Raw genomic sequence first — 20,714 nt, 5'->3', positions numbered from 1 at the left:
TGGCTCTGGAATGTCTGGAATGCGGAACTCCCTCCAACGGTCTCCTTTCCCTTCCCGCCTTTCCAAAGCCCTCGCCTCCTGGCGCGCTCCTATGGCCAGCGCAGATTTGGTTAATTGGTCCATAGACTCCGCCCTGGGCCCCCGGGAAAGCTCATCTTTGACGGTTGAAGAAAGCCCCTCTTCGAAAAGCATTTGGATGGGCTCCGCCGATAGGTCCCACCCCAATTTATGAATCAGCATAGTAAATTCAGTCCAGTACTCACGGACAGATCTGCTTCCTTGCTGGCAAGCCATTAACTGCCTTCGCACCACCCCCTGCTCAATATCGCTGGAAAACATCAGGTCCATGGCACGAAAAAACTTCCTCGTGTCCTTTAAGATCTCATTATTCGCTGCCATCAGGGGTCTAACCCAATCTTTCGCCCCGGATTCGAGATGGCCAATCACATACGCCACTCGCGATTCCTCGTCGGGGAAGTCATCAAACTGCAAGTTTAGAGCGTATTGCATCTCTGTTCTAAAGGCATGATAGTTCCTGGGATCCCCCCCGAATTTCTGCACCAATCCTGGTACCTTTCTGGCGAGCGGGGTGGTTTTCTCCTTTCCCTTTTCTGCATCCTGAGCCCTCCTCTCCTCAAGCCTCGCCGTTTGCAGCGCCAACTGGATCTCCAACGCTCTGTACCTTTCTTCCAGGCTTGGACCCCCTCCAGCTGCTCCTGCACCCCCGGTTCCGGCTGGGTTGCTCATGATGCTTCTCTCTGCACAAGCTGGCTTTCGGTGACTTTCGGATTGCTGTGATGGGACGATGAGCTGCTTGTGCGTAAAATGCAAGTCCCTCAGAGTTTGATCAGGTTTTCAAACCTCTGCCTGTGACGGAGCCCCTCCAGCATGGCTGCGTCAATCACTAGTAGAATCCGAAAGTGGCTGCTTTCGGAAACGTTTCCAACATAAAAGCTCCTTAACGGAAACACGTCGTCTGGCCTCTCGGCGTGACAGTTTCCGTCGAGGTGTGGGTGTCCCTATAGGAGGTCCTGAGACCTCCCCACTGGTTTCGCTTGAAGCGTCTCTGAGCCATCCCTCCGACTCACTTTCCCTTGGAGTTCTTGCTCGCCCTCTACTGGTTCCCTCTTCCGCTGCTACTGCTCTCTCAACCTCAGGGAGCCTTTGCACCTGCGGCGCTTTAGATGTCAGTTCCCTGACAGCAACCTTCAGCGGCACGTCTGCACATGCATGGGTTGTGATTCGGCACTTCAGTGCATGTGAAAAGTGTGATTTAGCGCTTCTGCGCATGCGTGATCGCCAACACCCAGAAGTAACCTGTTCTGGTACTTCTGGGTTTTGGAGTGTCCGTAGCCCAAAAAAACACAACCTGAAATGTCTGTAACCCGAGGTATGACTGTATATATAAAACTAATAAAAATTATTATTAAAAAAACAAACAGAACACAAGAAGTTGCAGACATTTCACAAAGCTGAGTTTTGGAAGGTTCGAGGAGGATAAAGGGAAGTCCTTCCTCCTGCAGTGCAGAGTTAAACTACGGAACTTGCCTACACAGGAAGCAGGGAGGACCCCCAGCTTACATGACTCTAAAAGAGCATGGGGCAAATTCATGGAGAAAAAGGTTACCAATGGCTATGAACCATGATGGCTATCCACGGTTGGAGGAAGCAATGCTTCCGACTCTTGGCTGCTCGAAACTGCAGAATCAAAGGATAATGGAATCGGAGCGCTGGAAGGGGTCCTGAGGGTCATCTAGTCCAACCCCCTGCAATGCAGGAATCTCAGCTAAAGCATCCCTGCCTGTGGGTTTCTCGCAGGCTTCTGGTTGGCCATTATGAGAGCAGGATGCTGGGCCAGATGTGCTACTGGCCTGACCCGGCGGGCTCTTCTATCTATACACAGCAACCCTTCACCGCTGGCAATGTGGCGTGTGCAATGTGTGTGTGTATTAAGGCAGAGGCCAGCTGGCGGACTTCGTACTCACCCAGGGACACACACTTCTGCCCACGGATATTGGGGTTTCCTGTGTAACCTGGAGCACACCTGAGAAGGGAGCAAGAGAGAGAGACAGGTGAGAGTCACAGCTCTGGGAAAGAGACCAGTCAGCGGCCCTAACAGCCCTAACTGCTGTGATAGGAATTTTATGGTCTTAGATATATGGTAATGTTCATAACTGCACGTACATAGATCAGCACAGGAAGGCCAACCTGGAACCAATTGGATTCCTAAACTGAGCAAATGTTTTCTCTGCAAGGTCAAAGTGGGAAACCTCCCCATTGTCTCTTTCTGCACAAATCCTGTCTTAAGGGTATGTCTCTGTTTGAATAGGGTGAGCCTGTGACCTGGCCCAGGAACTAAGTATTTAACACTACAAAAGAATGGCCAGGCTACCCAGGAAATCCAATCAAGTATTCTGCCAGACAGGAGATAAGCAACAACAAGAGAATAACAACATTCAAATGTTCTGTTTTAGACCGCCTTTTTTGTGATGTAGGTGTGATGTTTCTGGGGGTGGTCTTGATCTACAGGGTGGCAAATTCAAAAGTCTTTATAAGGCCTTGCACACCATTTTTCTGGGTTCCTTCTCTCTCCTGCGGATGAGGGGAGCACCCTGTTGCAACAGATCAATAAAGATCAAGCTTACTAGCTGCCTTGCTTCTCAATATTCTCTGGTTGGCCTCTGTTATTTTCTCCTACCAATAGGGAACCTATGTAAGGACTCTATATGGGCTCTTGGATACCCCATAAGGGAAAAGGGCATATTTTTGTTTACAACACAGAAGAGTTATTGAGATTTAGGTTTGGAAAAATGCCCCGGGAAGGCTGCAAAGTCTCCGGAGCGTTCCCCAGTGGCCCTCTCTGGCTGTAAATCTTCTTCAGTCCAGAGCAGCCAGTAATAAGCGACCCTTCTCTCCTGAAAAGAGCACAGCAGCCTTCTGGTATATCATAGCAGAAGAAAGACTCAATCGTAGTTCTAAAACTGTGGGATGTGAAACACAAGAGCAGTCAAGTACAACATTCCTAGAGTGAACATGTTTACACATGGGGAGCAATGTTTGCCCAGCCAGCAGGTAAACTTCCTGTTTCCTTCTGGGCTGGGACAGACTTCCTTTGCATGTGACTAGAGGTGGGTGTGGCCTCACCTGTGCAGGTAATGATAAAAGCACAGGGCAGGGCAGCCATCTATCTCTTTTTGACTACATGCATCGAAGAAGCAACATCTGCTTAGCCAAAGATGCCCTCTTGGCTTCCAGCCAAGAGAGGACAAAGGGACTGTCTTCTTATGAGATAGTTTCCAGGTAAATGTTACTTTTCTAAGCTAAGTCTGCCTTCTGGGATCCTATTGTGAACAGAATGATATGTGAGTAAACTCTTTTTATACTTTTGTAGAAGACTGTGTCATGTCTTATCTTTTATGAGGGAATAAGGGGAAAATACCAGAACAGTTATTATAGAGGCTTTAGCGAGCCTGAGGAAACGCATCCGCTGCAAGTTTAAAAAGGGGAATGTTACTCTGCTAAATTGTGAACTTGTTAACACAAGTTGGAAAGGCTATTATCAGACAATATACCCTCTCCTGCATCCCTGAACATTCCCACAAAAACTACTTTATTTACAGTCTTATATACAGAGTCTCCATCAGTACGTCTGTGCTCTCTGAACACCAGTACAGAACCTCAACACACATAGAAGTGAAACCAACTTCCAATAGTACTCAGAAGGAAGAGATAATACAGACTTTCTTTCTCACGCTCTCTCAGACACTCACATGATGTATACAAATCATAGTACCACTCACTGTAGCAGCTCGGATAGATAAAAATCCTAACATTAGGGCAGATCCACAACCAAAAGGGCTACTGAGCTACATCCCTGCCCGTCCGCCGGCCAATTGGATACTCACTGCTCGCAGTATTGGCCGGTGTAGCCTGGCTCACAGGCTGTGCAGCGGTAGCCTCCGCCCCCCAGGCTCTCACACGTCCTTGAGAACCTGAAAAAATAAATAAAGTAAGGAAGAAGAGTCAGGAGGTTTAAAGGATATCAGAAGAGTCCATCTAACCCGGCCAAGCAGATGCCCCTCAGCAGGGAAGCCCCTGTTATATGAATTTTAAGGTCCCAAATATAGAATATTCATAAATGCACACATATCTAAATATATGAACCATGTGTCTCAAATAGTACGAGAGGGCAATCCTGAAGCCATTTTGACTCTCCCAATGACCTCAAATATTCCTCTGCAGTAACAGAGGCAAATGGGGAAAGCCTTCCCATTGCCTTTTTGTTTGCAAATACTGTCTTAAGGGTGTATTTGTGTATGAATAGGGGGAGCCTGTGACCTGGATTCAGGAACTAAAATATTAAAAATCACAAAAGAATGGCCCGGCTGCCCAGATAAAGCAATCAGTGACCGCTGTCAGGTATCCTGGCAAACAGGATTTCTGCTGAAGACCGCCTCCTTCTGTGATATACGTATCTTTTTGGGGGGTGGTCTCTTGGCAATTTCAAAAGTCTATATAAGCCCCAATGTCCTGGGTCCCTTCTCCCTCCTGCGTGTGGTGAGTGAGGACCCTGTTGCAACAGCTGAATAAATGTCAGGCTTACTAGCCGCTTTTCTTCTCAATATTCTCTGGTTGGCCTCTGTTATTTTCTCCTACCGAGAGGGAACCCACTTACGAGCTCTGGAATAGCCCATAAGGGAAAGGGAGAAGGTTTTCTTATAACACCCCCAAGCAGTAATGCTCTCCCCATTTGAGATTTCCAGGGACTGGAATTTGAAGGTAGACTGCGCCTGGATAGGGAGAGACCATCTCTCTAGGTGCCCCCATGGGAAGAGAAAATAAGAAAAGCCTGTTTGAATCTGATCCATCTTAGTCCAGCTTCCTGTTCTTACGGGGGCCAACCAGCTGCCTCAATGGGAAGCCCAAAAAATAGTCACTGTGGCTACTAACCCTTGATAGCTTTTTTTGGGTATATAACCCCCCCCCCAATTTTCTGTTTTACAATTCAAAGTACTCATTTTTACATCCTTGAAATATCCATGACTTCCTTTCTTCTCTTTCCATGCTTCATTTTACCTATCATAAATCCCTGCATATTTTACAGAAACTGCACCATTCTGAATGCCATTACTGCATCCATCACAGCTTATTTACATTGTTGAATTTCTCTTAATGCTGCCAGCTTTTTCAGCTGCACACAATGATTCCCCATATATTCAATAAACGTTTCCCAATCTCCTCTAAACGTATGTTCTCTTATACTATATTTCAGGTCTGCAAGCTGCGCATATTCCGTCACCTTAAGTTGCCATTCTTCTTTGGCTGGGACCTCGCTCCTTTTCCATTTTTGGGCTAACAAAACACAGGCCACAGTAGTGGCATACATAAATAACCTTTATTGACACCTGGGAATGTCAGTCTGAATTATCTCCAACAGAAAGGACTCCGGGTTTTTGGGGGAAAGTACTTTTAAACTTTTTTTTCAATTCATTATGGACCCCTTCCCAATACTCTTTTGTAACCCTTGACAGCTTTATCCACCCGGAGTGGCTAGCTAAGGCAGATTCGCTCCCCCTGCCCACAAATCCATATCCACTGCCAACCCGTCCTGAAACCCAGTCTAACCCCCATCTACTCAGTCTCTCTCTCTCTCTCTCTCAATGAGCCAAAATCGTACTGGTTTTCCGGATCCGTCAGCGGACAGGCGCAGGGCTGGCAGTCCTCTGGGGTGCCAGCAGTAGCGTCTCCGTAGAATCCGGGTGCACACTTCTCACAGAACTCCCCGGCAGCATGATGAAGGCAGTTCTGGGAAGGGCAAATCATTTAATGTGTCAACAAGACTAGAAGTTATTAAAATTACTTGAAGAAACATGGTTCCAACAATAACACTGTGTTTAGACGGATTTTGCAGACGGAGGTATCCCAAGATGGAGACAAATAATTAAATACAGACCAAAGATAGAAATGGCTGAATTGAAACCGCAAAGAGTAGACGGAAGTCAACAAACCAACAAATTAAAAAAGGGATTCAACCCAGTAAAAGGGACTTTAGGAGCAGAACACTCCGATACTGGTTTGAATTAACTAAATACTGGCTTTTGTTTGATACGTAGCTTTAATTTTGTTAATTTTTTGGTTTTATCGTCATGCATTTTTCTTTTTCTTTTTTCCTCTTCTCTCTCTTGTTTTATTTCTTTTATATAATACACACTTATTCTAGATGCTTGACAATTTGATTATGCATACTGCAATAACTATCTTAAGTCTAGAAATATCCAATGTAAGATTAGTTTGTGGTTTTTTTGTATGTAATGTTTGTTTAATAAAAGTTAAAAAGGAGAAGTTATTAATATTGTAGTGATTGTATAACGGATTATTATTTTGACTGGAATGTAACTGAAATCAATAAGATTTTGAAAAGCAGAAATAAAGTAAATCATCAAGCCATCAATTCTAGCCACCTAAATAATATGAATGATTTGGTCCTGGAATGATTTGGTCCTGGAATGATTGGTATTAGTACAGTGGTACCTCGGGTTACAGGCACTTCATGTTACAGACACTTCAGGTTACAGACTCCGCTAACCCAGAAATAGTACCTCGGGTTAAGAACTTTGCTTTCCCACATCCCATTTGGCAGCAGTAGTGGCATACATAAATAACCTTTTTTGACACCTGCGAATTTCAGTCTGAATTATCCCCAACAGAAAGGATTCTGTTGTTGTTTCTTGAAAAGCACATTTAAACATTTTTCTCCAATTCATTATGGATCATTTCTCAATACACTTTTACACACAAGTTTATGTGCCTATGGAGGTTGCTCACCGAACAAGCGCCGGTCTCAGGGTGGCAGGAATCTGAATGCCCGTTGCATTCGCACAGTGCACAGTGCCCCAGGTAGAGTCCACCGCCTGTCCGGGTGTAGCCAGCTGCACAATCCTGCAAGAGCGACAGGGTGGCATCAGCAAACAGTGCCCCATGAGCCCACGTGCCCAGCCTGGCCCAGCAAAGAGGCTCACCTGGCAGGAAAGACCCTGGTAGCCTGGTGGGCAGCGGCATTCCTCCACCTCCAGAGCCCGGGGCAGGCTGGTGTAGGTGGGCACCGCGGTCTCCATGCTGACACCGGTGATGCCAGCTGACAGCATCTCGGTGGAGTGAGTGGCGCGGATGAGAATCTCGTCCAGGTCAGCCAGGACCATCATGAGGTGCTCCCGGGTGGCTGGCTGGCCATCTGGGCGCTTCCAGTATTGCTGGGGAGAAAAGGGGGGGGAAGGATGATACCGTGAGATGGAATCAATTGGCGCAGTAAAATGCAATATTCCTTATTTCCCAAAGTGGGCATAGGCAGGGGGGTATCCAGTCAGGGTAACTTGCTGTTCCACTGGTCTGGAGCTTCCTCCCACTGCATGTGACCTAGGAGTTGATGATGATTATGATGATGATGATGATGATGATGATGATGATGATAATAATAATACAGTGGTGCCTCGCAAGACGAAATTAATCCGTTCCTTGAGGCTCTTCGTATAGCGGTTTTTTCGTCTTGCGAAGCAAGCCCATTGACAGCTTAGCGGATTAGTGCTATTAGCGGTTTAACGGCTTTTAGCGATCAGCTGTTAAGCGGCTTATCAGCGGATCAGCTGATAAGCAGCTTAGCGGCTTAGGAAAGGGGGGGAGGGGGGGAAAACCGCAGGAACTCGCAAGACATTTTCGTCTTGCGAAGCAAGCCCATAAAGAAATTCATTTTGCGAAGCGCCTCCAAAACGGAAAACCCTTTCGTCTAGCGGGTTTTCCGTCTTGCGAGGCGTTCGTCTTGCGGGGCACCACTGTAATTTATTCCCTGCCCATCTGGCTGGGTTTCCCCAGACACTCTGGGCAGCTTCCAACAAAATATGAAAATACAATTATTCATCAAATATTAAAAGCTTCCCTAAAGAGGGCTGCCTTCAGATGTCTTCTAAAAGTCATCTTTCAAGAGAGAGTTGTTTATTATCTTGACATCAGATAGGAGGGTGTTCCACAGGGTGGGCGTCACTACTGAGAAGGCCCTCTGTCTGGTTCCCTGTAAATTTGCTTCCTGTAGTGAGGGAACCGCCAGAAGGCCCTTGGCGCTGTCTGACTCCATAAAAGAGCTGAGTCATGCAGTCATTTTCTCAGTCATTTTGTCTTTCTGTTGTCTTGCTGTTCTTTCGCTGGCATGCTGCTGTCCTGCAGCCATTTTGTTATATTAATGTAAATTTTGCTGTTTGCTGGCTCTCAGCCAGCAGCACAGGAATTCAGTCTCCATATGAGACAAACTCACAGTTTCTTTATGTAACTACCAAGTGAAGCCTGCCTTACAGGGATCAAATCGTGAACTGAAATGTGAGTAAACTTGTTACCTTACTCAGAAAGACTCTCATGTCTTTATTCTTTCAAGAGGGATCAAAAGGGGACACCAGGAATAGACTTAACTAAGAGATTCATATGAATCTGCAAACTAGCTTCCAGCTATATTGAGGGGAATCTGCTCTGCTACATCACTTACTAGCATGAGTAAAGGAAGAATAATACTTATTCAATATATCCTTTCCTATTATCCTTAACATTTCCACAGGTACCAGCAGAAAGCAGAGAAGCGGTTAAAGCTGACCGAAAGTCCAGAGGTAAAATTATTATCCATTTACGGTGGGGTGGAAGGTTCACAGGCTATGAAGGACTTGCTCACAAATTTATTGACAGCCGCACGCATTGTGATAGCTAGGAAGTGGAAGGGGAAGCAGAATATAAAATGGAAGGATGGTATAAAGAGGTGTGTGGGATATAGCTATGGATGATAAATCAGCATGTGTCGTTAAGGTAAGATGGGGAATACGCAGGAGAAATGACTTTGAGGAGATATGGAAGATATGTTTGTAGAATTTGTTCTGTTAAAACGGAAAGGGGTCAAACCATTGCAAGAGGTGTTGAAATTTTGGGAGGCTGTATAGTTACAATGGAAAGGTCTCAGTGGTGGGGTGAACCTTTTTATTCTTATTTATTTATGATCATTACTACACACACACACACACACACACACACATATATATATATATATACCGTATTTTTCGTCCTATAGGGCGCACCGGCCCATAGGACGCACCTCGTTTTTTTTTGGGGGGGGAAGAAAAAAATATATATATTCCCTTCCCCCAGCTGCGGCTGCCGCCCCAAGCCTTGCACATGCCTGCCCGAAGCACGGGGCACCCTGCGGAGGGCTCCGCGTGCTTCGGGCTGCAGGCTGTCGCCCCAAGCCTCGCGCTCCCGCGGGACCTCCCACCAGGCGCACAAGGCTTGCAGACACTCGCCCGAAGCACAGGGAGCCCTCCAGAGGGCTCCCTGTGCTTCGGGCAACAGGCTGCCGCCCCAAGCCTCGCGCACTCCGCGGGACCTCCTGCCAGGCGTGCAAGGCTTGCGGACACTCGCCGGGGCTGCAGGCTGCTGCCCGCAAGCCTTGTGAGCCCGCAGGAACTTCCGCCGGGCTTGCAAAGCTTGTGGATAGCTTCCTGAAGCCAGGAGAGCGAGAGGGGTCGGTGCGCACCGATGCCTCTCGCTCTCCAGGCTTCAGCGAAAGCCTGCATTCACCCCATAGGACGCACACATTTCCCCTTCATTTTTGGAGGGGGAAAAGTGCGTCCTATGGGGCGAAAAATATGGTATATATATAGTGGGGAAGGGGCAGTAATGGAAGTGGCTTCACTGCAACTCTCCCCTCCTGAGGTTTCCTGCAACAAGTATTCAGACGTATTGGAGCCTCTGACCATGAAGCTCATTATGCCAGCTGGCGGGCATAGCAGAGGGACAGGACAAGTGGCAATGGACAACGGAAACAAGCTGCAGGGCCCGTAAACTTAGATCCATTGCTCCTCCTCCTCCAGTTGCTTTATTTAAGCCAGAGTGGCCCACGTTCTCCACCAAAGCAGCGTCAGTGCTGCCTGCATCCCCACCTCTCTCCCCTTCCCAGGTATATGGGGCGGCTTCATTGCCACCAAGAGAAACATTGCATTCAGGTGCAGACGGCACAGGGAGGCCTCACCTCCTGGAAGATGACCTCAAAGCTCTTGCGTTCCCGAGGCCGCAGCTCCGACAGGTAGGCCACCAAGGTGATGTCATTACCCTGGGGGGGGGGGGAGAGACACCAAAAGAGAATGTAAGAACATAAGAAGAGTTGGCTGGATCAGTGCAGTATCCTGGTCACTGTGATGCCCCTGTCAAGAGCTCGTCATGTGAAAGACAACAATCCCATGACTGCAATCATGGAGCAGGAATTCTAACAGCCCCTAAGGCAAGCCCTCGAGGAGGATTCAAGCATGGGAGCAACCCTTCCCTCCTGTGGTTTCCAGCAACTGGGATTCAGAAGCGTCGCTGCCTCCTCCCATGAAATCAGAGCATGGCCCTTGTGGCTAGTAGCCACAATGGCTAGTAACTTTATTCAGAAGGTAAAGGTAAAGGACATCTGGGTGGTTAAATCCAGTCAAAGGTGACTATGGGGTTGTGGTGCTCATCTCACTTTCAGGCCAAAGGAGCCGGCGTTTGTCCACAGGCAGCTTCCTGGGTCATGTGGCCAGCAGGACTAAACTGCTTCTGGTGCAACGGGACACCGTGACGGAAACCAGAGCGCACGGAAACGCTATTTACCTTCCCGCCGCAGCGGCACCTATTTATCTACTTGCACTGGTGTGCTTTCGAATTGCTAGGAGCTGGGACAGAGCAATGGGAGCTCACTTCGTCGTAGGGATTCGAACCGCTGACCTTCCGATCGGCTAGCCCAAGAGGTTCAGTGGTTTATACTACAGCGCCACCCGTGTCCCTTTTCTTACTCATATGATATTTCTGCTAGTGGCTGCTAAATCCTCCCCCCCCAGACCTTTATCTAGTTGCCTCCAAATCAGAGGCATAAATAAACATTTACGGGAGTGGTATATGTGGGACCCAGGGCTTCCTCCAGTCCCAGAAATGAGGGCCTCTGCTGCTATACAGGTCCTCATGCCCAGTGAGTTCCAGGGGGTGTCCTTGCCCCCATCTCTCTAGCTAAAACTGTACAAACCCAGCCCTCTCCTGAGCAAGCAGGGACTCTTCCTTACAGTGATCTGCACATCAGCGTCCGGCAGTGGGGTGCCTCGTCCTCCGGCATTGTAGGAAAGGGTGTAGCGAAGGCGTCCCCCGTAGGATCCAACCTGCAAATGTGGGGCAAGAGGGGTCAGGTCATTCCATCTTGATGCAGGTCAGGGGCCGCACCCCCGGACAAGTGTCATGCACCCATCGTAAGGCCCACGTTTTGAAATTTTCGACTTTGTAAAAAGTGAATTTCCCTCCACCATTGCATTTCCCCCAGAATGGTTGAGCACGTGGTTCTTCTCTTCCCCCTGCTGCCTATTTCATCCCCACAACAACCTTGCAAGGTAGGACAGACTGGGAAATTTTTAATTATATTTAAATCAAGTAAATAGGAAGATGACTGAACTGAAACACAAACGAGTAAGACTTCTCTAACCAGACCCAGTTTATACGAAACTAGATATCATCACATTTCATAGAGTCAAATAATAATTTAAAAAACAGACTTTAGGGAGTCTTTCAAAGAAATTGCACCCTGCGCATGGTGGCGAACGGCTTCTGGGGCTAGCATGGCACCCCCAAAAGCAACGTGCACCCCCTTTATGCTGCCATTCACTCGCCCACTCCCTCCCCACATTTTAAGTTCTTCTAAAACACAGAAGTCATCAGGAAGGTGTCTGCCACAAGCAGTAGAGCACCTTCTTCTGTCCTTTGGTGGTGGGTGGGGCTAAAGTGGGAGGAGCTAAAGTCATAAGTGGGTGGGGCCATCGATGCAACCGACTGGTGCCGCAGGCTACATTCCACCTACGCAGAAATCAAGTAAATACACATTTTGATGTGTGCCCTCTCTCCATCCTGGCAAGCGAGAGGCGTCACAATTCAAGGGCACATCCTGGCCAGGCAAAAGCACTGGGGTGGTGGGGCAGAGTCTCAAGGGCTGGAAAAAGAACCTTAGAGGGCCAGGTTAGGCTTCTGAGGCTGGAAGTAACCTGCAACCCTGCTCCAAAGATTTGCAGCTTCTTGGCGCTGAAAACAAAGAGGGTTCTGTGCATGTGTGAGGACTTTAGAGGAGCCCGGAAGCTGCTGGATCAGGCCCCCTAGTCCAGCACCTTGTTTTCCCAGGGGTCAACCAGAGACCCATTATGGCAAGCCTGCAAGTGGGACCTGATGAAAACAGCAGCCTTCTTCTCACTTGTGATTCCCCACAGCTAGTTTATTCAGAGGCATTGCCACTGAATGTGCAAGTGTGTCTATGCGAGAGATGAAAAGCTTCACTCCGCCCCCCGCAAAAAACCCCCCACACAGAGCGTTCTCTTTGTGATCCCCCAAGGCACGACCTTCCCTTTATTTTTATTTCCCCCCAAATTTTTTATTCATTTTATAACACAACTAAACAACACAAACAGAAAAACAAACAATACAAACAAATTCTTGTCTTATCCTTATTTTTTCTAAACATTGTTAGGTGAGCTTCCCCAAGTCCCCCCTATCTGATATTCATTTTACCTCATCTTTAGCAGTTTACATATATCATAATTTTTAACCTTTTTTAAATCACACTTACTTTTACCATAAAAATCTCCACATTTTATCCCTTACAAGTAATACACTATCTTCTACTTCTAACCCTACAGCCTATATCCACTTCCAAAGCTATTCTAAGATTTAAATATTAACATACAGTGGTACCTTGCAAGACAAAATTAATTCATTCTGCGAGTTTTTTCGTTCTACGAGTTTTTTCGTCTTGCGTAGCACAGATTCCCTGGGTATTAATGGTTTTAGGAAAAAGGAAACAAACTCGCAAGACGTTTTCATCTTGCGAAGCAAGCCCATAGGGAAATTCGTCTTGCAAAGCAACTCAAAAAACGAAAAACTCTTTCGTCTTGCGAGTTTTTCATCTTACGAGGCATTCGTCTTGCGAGGTACCACTGTATCTTGCTTTATGACCTTCCCTTTAAAGTCGGCACAGGGGGTACAAAACTGCAGCGTCACCATCCATTTCACAGAATCGTGGAGTTGAAAAGGACCTTGAGGATCATCTAGTCCCGTGGTTCCCAACATGGGGCACACGCCCCACAGGGGGGCAATTTTATTTTTAAGAGGGGCTATTTGAGAACGAGTTATTAACAGTTCATGGCCTTTTAAGCTTCCCCCCACGTGAATAGAAGTTCACTTTTTGAATAATAAGAATTATATGTCACGGGGCGTGGGGCATCAGGATTTTAGAGATGCTTAGGTGGGGCACAGCAAAAAAAAGGTTGGGAACCAGTGGTCTAGACCAGCCCCCTGCAGTGCAAGAATATGCAGCTGCCCCATACAGAGATCGAACCTGCAACCTTGGCATTATCGGCACCGCTTAAAGTTTTAAGTGTGTATATGCTTATCACATTTATAAATTTTAAATTTATTGTTGTACATTGTTTTAAATGTTTGTTTTCCTTCTGGGATTGTACCCCCAAGTGCGTTTTATAAGCTGGTCTCTGACCGTAATAAATTATCTATCTATCTATCTATCTATCTATCTATCTATCTATCTATCGGCACCGTGCTCTCTGTCCTCTTTCAGAAGAACACGAGGAACAGCCTGCTGGATGAGGTCAATGGCATCCTGTTCGCACAGGGGCCAACCTGATGTCCCCATGGAAAACCAGCAAGCCAGACTGGAGCTCAAGAGCAACTCTCCCCCTCCTGTGGTTTCCAGCAACTGGTATTCTGAACCATTGCTGCTCTGGCTGTGAGGGCAGAGTCCTTGTGGCTAGAAGCCCCTTCCCTCCTTGAATTTGTCTCACCCTCTTCCACAGCCAGCAAAGACAGTGGCCATGTGCCTATGCGTAGTGCGAAGGACTTTCTTTTGATTTGATGCCACTGCCATGTGTGATAGGAATTTTATGGTCTTAGATATATGGTAATATTCATAAGTGTACCAACCAAGCATGTACATAGATCAGCACAGGAAGACTGACCTGGAACCATTTTGATTCCTAAACTGAGTAAATGTTTTCTCTACAAGGTCAAAGTGGGAAACCTCCCCACTGTCTTTTCCTTCACAAATCCTGTCTTAACGGTATGTCTGTGTTTGAATAGGGTGTGAGCCTGTGACCTGGCCCAGGAACGAAGTATTTATCACTACAAAAGAATGGCCAGGTTTCCCAGGCAATCCAATCAAGTAACCTCCCAGACAGGAGATAAACAACAACAGGAGATAAACAATATTCAAATTTCTGTTTTAGACCGCTTTTTCTGTGACGTAGGTGTGATGTATCTGAGGAGAGGTCTTAGGTTATACCTCTTCTGTGATGTATGTATGATGTTTCTGGGGGTGGGAATTTCAAAAGTCTTTATAAGGCCTTACATGCCATTTTTCTGGGTTCCTCCTCTCTCCTGCGGGTGAGGGGAGCACCCTGTTGCAACAGAGCAATAAAGAGCAACCTTCTAACTGCTTTGCTTCTCAGTATTCTCTGGTTGGCCTGTGTTATTCTCTCCTACCAATAGGGAACCTATGTAAGGACTCTATATGGGTTCTTGGATACCCCATAAGGGAAAAGGGCATTTAAAAAAAAAAATTACAACACATGCAAACAGACACATGCACAGAGCCCCCAGAATGGCTCTCATCCCTGCCCCTCACTCCCCGCCCCCACAGTCCATGCAGTTAAGGTTACCTTGTCCCCCAGGAAGGGGTCCGGCAGCTTCCAGTAGAAAGCGATTTCGGGAAGGAGAGAGAAGCCCTTGTAGAGTAACCAATACTGAGACAGAAGAGGAAGATTCAGAGGAAAGTGACAGACGAGGCAAATCTCAAAGCGCACAGCTCCACAACATGTGCCACAGCCAGGCAGGCACCATAGCTCAGAGAAAGACAGAGAGACAGAACCACCACCCATTGCCCAGAAGTGCCCCAGACTCCAAGCCCATGGGGTGGGTGGCGAGCCACAACCACCCACTGACTCTATCACTCAGCCACCCGCTCTCCCAAAGAGCTGTCGCAACAACGTTCTCCATCTGCCTGGTTCTCTCTGGCTGCTTTGGACCACAACTCCCATCAGCCCCGAGTTGTGAATTGCAAACACAGTGTCCGGCTTCTGGAACTTAGCTTCCTCCCCGCCCTTTGGCAGCAGATAAGCAGAACAAAACGAACGGCGTCTCTTACCAGTTAGAAATTTTAATGATCACAGAGAGAGAACAAAGAATCCATTTCCTAGGAACGGTGGTGCTCCCAATTAAAGGTTTCACCCACTTCCTCCCTGGTCACCCACTTCACTTCCGCAACTTCTAACCTGGTCTTGCAACCGCTGTGCTTTCTGCGCTGCCACCTTATCTGCTCTCCTTGACCTTGGGCTGAGCGGCTGCACGCTTTCCAGCGACATTGAGTCTGTTAACTCTCTCTCTCTCTCCCAGTTCTTCCTCTCCTAGCTGTTCCCCACCCAGTACTTCCCAGCTTCTGCCTTCTGAACTATGTCTCTCTGCAAACCACTGTTCCAAATCTATACTACTTCCATGTTCGTGGGAAGATTCAGGATCCTGATCAGGGCAGGGGGGGGCTCTCACCATTCATCCTCAGTGCAGCCCTCCTCAGCACGGTCCCCAGCACCCAGGTTGCTGGAGACAGGTGGGCTGCAACAAGGGCAAGATCTGAGGGGATGACGCCAACAAGCCAGCTTAGGGTGAGATGGAAGGGCTCCCCTGTCCCACAAACTCGTACGCCATCACAGAGCCAATTGAGGCCGCTAGGTTTCCAAGCAGCTGAATTGCAAGACAGGGTCACCATTTGGTAGCCCTGGAGGCAGAAGCCAGTTGAACTCATAAGGTGTCCTGGGGAACTAACCTCAAGGTTAGATGTGTTATACGTAGGGCTGCCTCTGAGGACACTTCGGGAACTTCAGCTAGTGCAGAATTCAGCGGCCAGGTTGCTCACCAAAGCAAGATGGTTTGAGCATATTACACCGATCCTGGTCCAACTGCACTGGCTACCAATTAGTTTCCTGGCCCAATTCAAAGTGCTGGTTTTGACCCATAAAGCCTTAAACGGCTCAGGACCACAATACCTCAAGGACTGCCTCTTCCCATATGAACCTACCTGGACCCTGAGATCATCTTCTGAGGCCCTTCTTTGTCTGCCTCCTCCTTGAGCGATCCAGAGGGTGGCAACATGAGAACGGGGCCTTCTCTGCAGTGGCTCCCCGTCTGTGGAATGCCCTCCCCAGGGAAGTTTGCCTGGCGCCTTCACTATACACCTTTAGGCACCAGGCAAAACTGTTCCTTTTTAACCAGGCCTTTGCCTGACCTATACCCTTTTTGCTGGCTCTTTTTATTAAGGGGGTTCTATTGGGTTGTCATTTTTTATTTTCATTTTAAGTATGTGATCCTTTATGTGAAACGCCCTGAGATCTTCAGGTATAGAATTGACAGGAAGGCAAATCTGCAAAATGCTCCTCCTTCCCATCAAAGAGGCAAAGGGAAGTTTTCCCTGCCAAATGTGAGCCCAGAATCGTAGATCTGGAAGGTTCCCCAAGGATCATCCAGTCCAAACCCCCTGCCAATGCTTGCTTTGCACCCTCTAGATGAGCAATGCCAAAAGCAGAGTGAGGTCCAAGGCGAGAGGGAGAAAAGAGCAGCCAGCTTTGGCACCAATGGCCCCCCAAATTCCGCACAAACATTTTGGTTTTTTTCGAAAATGCCTTCTAGAGGGTTTGGGGGGCACGCGTTTTTCTGCCTGTGCTCTGGACCGCTGTGTGTTTGCTGTGTGGCAGAGCTCTCCCCTTCTCACACACCTCTCCATGCCAGGGTCACACTCTGCCCTGCTTGTGGGTACCTTTTTAGCCTCAGACACCCTGAGGCGGGACTGGGAGGAAGAGAGCAGGTTGCTGGAGGAGTCTGAAGACCTTCCGCCGGGGATTCCTTGTCCCTGGGGCTTGAGGCCAAGAGAAGATGTTCAGTGAGAGAGGTAAAGGGAAGACAGGAAGGTAGTGGGGAGGAAAGGGAGGGTGGAAGGATAGGAGAAAGGAGGGGAGGAAGGAAAGGCAGACAGAAAGACAGAAAGTTGAAGGGAAAGATGGCAGGGTGGAGGGAAGGAGAGAGAAAAGGAAGGAGGGAAGAACAGAAGGAAAGATGGAAGCAGGCAGAAAGGGAAGGTTGTCTCCTTTTCCCACACAGGGCAGATAGTCAAAGCTGGGGGTAAATATGGGAGAAACATACGTTCAAAATGTTGTCCATAAGAATATTATAAATTAGTTTGGAGATGGTATCTAATAACCAGTCAGATTAAATTAAATAAACAAGGAATATTTGGTGTTATGTTGGAGAGGATGCCAGGAATCCAGGAATTATATTCACAGGTGGTGGGAGTGTAAATATTTTTTTGGCAAAGGGTGTTTAAGGAGATAACAGAAATTACTACGTTAAAGCTGACCGAAAGTCCAGAGGTAGCATTATTACCAATTTACGATGGAGTGGAAGGTTCGCAGGCTATGAAGGACTTGCTCACAAATTTATTGACAGCTGTATGAATTATGATAGCTAGGAAGTGGAAGGGGCAAGCAGAATATAAAATGGAAGAACGGTATAAAGAGGTGTGGGATATAGCTATTCATGATAAATTGACATGTGCCATTAAGGTAAGATGGGGAATGCACAGAAGAAATGACTTTGAAGAGATACGGAGGGTGTTTGTAGAATTTGTACTGTCATCATCGCAAGAGGTGTTGAAATTTTGGGAGGTTGGCTAGTTACAATGGAACGATCTCAGGGGTGGGGTGCACATTTTTATTCTTATTTATTTCTGATTATTACTTTGTCAAAGGAATGAATGAATGAATACATAATTTATTTATTTTTTAAAGAAAGAATAGGAAGGTTGGGGAACACAAAAGGATGGAAGGAAGGGCAGAGGGAAGGAAGGACAAAATCCCTGGAAAAGGGAGTAAGACATAAGCTCTGAGCCCCTCTCCCCCACCCCGTGGTTTGCTTCCAAACCCAATATGGCCCGGATGAGTATGATTTCAGCCAGTGCGCTGGCAGCAAGCAGATGTGCCCCAGGACAGGGCCAAGCAGGGGGACCCAGGACTTCCCTATGAGGCCAAGGAAGGGCAGGGATGTACCTGGGAGCCGGGAGCAGCAGCAAGAGAAGCGGGGAGCACAGGAGCCCTGGCCAAGGAGGCAAAGGAGCGAGGAGGGCCAAGGTGGGCTGCCTGGGCAGCTGAGGGGGTCCGCAGTCCTGCTGGAGGGGGTTTGGGGGCGCCCTCCTCCTTCTCCTTGGGAGGAGGGGGTGCCCTGCGGGAGGAGGCCTGCCAGCGGGACAGCATCTCCCAGATTTCGGCATCACGTCTCAACTGGGTTTCCTGCACCTGAAGGATGGAGGTGAGGGAGTCAGGGAAGGAAGAAAGAGGAGGGGAGAGAGAGGGGGGGCAGACAGGCAGAGCAAAAGAGGATCTGCAGGCCCAGTACAGAGAGGTAAAGGACTCCAGGACGGTTAAGTCCAGTCTAATTCGACTATGGGGTGCGGCACTCATCTCCACTTTCAGGCTGAAGGAGCCGGTGTTTGTCCACAGACAGCTATTCTGGGTCATGTGGCCAGCATGACCCAACCACTTCTGGCCCAACAGGACGCCGTGACCAGTGCCAGAGCGCAGAGAAACACCATTTACCTTCCCGCCGCAGTGGTACCTACTTATCTACTCATGCTGGTAGGCCTGAAAACGGCTGGGCATCCTTGAAAAGGACAGAGCTCAGAATGGCTGCCCAACCCAGGACAAACGCCGCTATCCCCAGCTGGACAGATCCCCATGGAGCCGGCTTTCGCACTCGTTACCTGGGTGGCTCGCCGGACCCGGCCGCCAGAGCTGGGGATCCTGCCAGCTGCCACGTCCTTCCTCAGCTGCTCCTCTGTGAGGGATGTGGAGTTCTGCTGGGGTGGGACACGGGCGGTGGGCATGTTGAAAGCCGGCCGGCCTCCCCACACCCGACTCCCTTGAACATTCACTGTTGCCCCCCATGCAGAGGCTCTCCTGTTTGGGGGCTTGGTATGGGGTGCCCATGCAGGGAAGGGAGGGAAAGGCAGACAGGAACACGTTAGGAGGGCAGAGTGCAAACCCCCCCCCCCAATTTGCACAAAGGGGGGGTCTGTTGATCTTAGGAAGCAGCACACCACAGAGTTGGGGGCATGCACTAACCCCAGCCATGCCACACCAGCAGACACTCAAAATCACAGGAGCTGTTAGAAGAGCTGTAGCTCATATGTGGTGGTCATGTAGGATGGCAAAGGCATTTTGGGAATTGATATACAGTATAATGAACTGCGAAAGGCTGGGCAGGATGAATCCCTAGCCGGAATTAAGATTGCCGGAAGAAATATCAACAACCTCAGATATGCAGATGACACAACCATGATGGCAGAAAGTGAGGAGGAATTAAAGAACCTTTTAATGAGGGTGAAAGAGGAGAGCGCAAAATATGGTCTGAAGCTCAACCTCAAAAAACGAAGATCATGGCCACTGGGCCCATCACCTCCTGGCAAATAGAAGGGGAAGAAATGGAGGCAGTGAGAGATTTTACTTTCTTGGGCTCCATGATCACTGTAGATGGTGACAGCAGTCATGAAATTAAAAGACGCCTGCTCCTTGGGAGAAAGACGATGGCAAACCTAGACAGCGTCTTAAAAAGCAGAGACATCACCTTGCCAACAAAGGTCCGTATAGTTAAAGCCATGGTTTTCCCAGTAGTGATGTATGGAAGTGAGAGCTGGACCATCAAGAAGGCTGATCGCCGAAGAATTGATGCTTTTGAATTATGGTGCTGGAGGAGACTCTTGAGAGTCCCATGGACTGCAAGAAGATCAAACCTCTCCATTCTTAAGGAAATCAGCCCTGAGCGCTCACTGGAAGGACAGATCGTGAAGCTGAGGCTCCTCATGAGAAGAGAAGACTCCCTGGAAAAGACCCTGATGTTGGGAAAGATGGAGGGCACAAGGAGAAGGGGACGACAGAGGACGAGATGGTTGGACAGTGTTCTCAAAGCTACGAACATGAGTCTGACCAAACTGCGGGAGGCAGTGGAAGACAGGAGTGCCTGGCGTGCTCTGGTCCAGGGGGTCACAAAGAGTCGGACACGACTAAACGACGAAACAAACAACATAATGAACTGGGGGGGGGGGGGAAATGTTTGTAAAAAAACCCCCAGAAGCTTTTCTCTTAGGAATTACAGATACCAACATTCCAAAAGACCAGAAAAGACTGTTTATGTATGTGACAACAGCTGCAAGGATGCTACTAGCCCAAAGATGGAAGGAAGCAACAGTCCCAACCAGGGAAGAATGGCAAGCCGAATTGCTGAAATGTCAAAACCAGGGGTCAGCAAACTTTTCCAGCAGAGGCCGGTCCACTGTCCCTCAGACCTTGTGGGGGGGGCGGACTATATTTTGGGGGGGAAATATGAACAAATTCCTATGCCCCACAAATAACCCAGAGATGCATTTTAAATAGAAGAACACATTCTACTCATGTAAAAACACACTGATTCCCGGACCGTCCACGGGTCGGATTTAGAAGGCGACTGGGCTGGATCCGGCCCCTGGGCCTTAGTTTGGCTACCAATGGTCAAAACTGTCCGGGAAACTCAGGAATCAAGAAGATAAAGACTTTAAA

At 48.2% G+C, this 20,714-nt stretch overlaps 1 protein-coding gene across 16 annotated transcripts in view; it reads right to left on the bottom strand.

The window, feature by feature from the left end:
* The window catches only part of HSPG2 (heparan sulfate proteoglycan 2), a 230,985-nt gene that overhangs the window by 91,462 nt on the left and 118,809 nt on the right, over positions 1 to 20,714 (bottom strand). For 10 of the 16 annotated variants that reach the window (XM_081923336.1, XM_081923349.1, XM_081923347.1 and 7 more), the window contains 11 exons: positions 18,884 to 18,979; positions 18,174 to 18,419; positions 16,889 to 16,987; positions 14,742 to 14,825; positions 11,103 to 11,195; positions 10,055 to 10,135; positions 7,020 to 7,250; positions 6,826 to 6,939; positions 5,678 to 5,805; positions 3,906 to 3,992; positions 1,986 to 2,044 (listed from right to left, as the gene is read on the bottom strand). In XM_081923336.1, the coding sequence (XP_081779462.1) occupies positions 1,986 to 2,044; positions 3,906 to 3,992; positions 5,678 to 5,805; positions 6,826 to 6,939; positions 7,020 to 7,250; positions 10,055 to 10,135; positions 11,103 to 11,195; positions 14,742 to 14,825; positions 16,889 to 16,987; positions 18,174 to 18,419; positions 18,884 to 18,979 (1,318 nt within the window). The remainder of the gene's footprint in view (positions 1 to 1,985; positions 2,045 to 3,905; positions 3,993 to 5,677; positions 5,806 to 6,825; positions 6,940 to 7,019; positions 7,251 to 10,054; positions 10,136 to 11,102; positions 11,196 to 14,741; positions 14,826 to 16,888; positions 16,988 to 18,173; positions 18,420 to 18,883; positions 18,980 to 20,714) is intronic. The other 6 variants (XM_081923338.1, XM_081923339.1, XM_081923343.1 and 3 more) reach the window with 2 other exon arrangements.

Source organism: Podarcis melisellensis, assembly GCF_964234715.1.
Source record: "Podarcis melisellensis genome assembly, chromosome: 8".
Classification (NCBI taxonomy): Eukaryota; Metazoa; Chordata; class Lepidosauria; order Squamata; family Lacertidae; genus Podarcis; species Podarcis melisellensis.
This window is presented reverse-complemented; position numbering and strand designations above follow the sequence as displayed.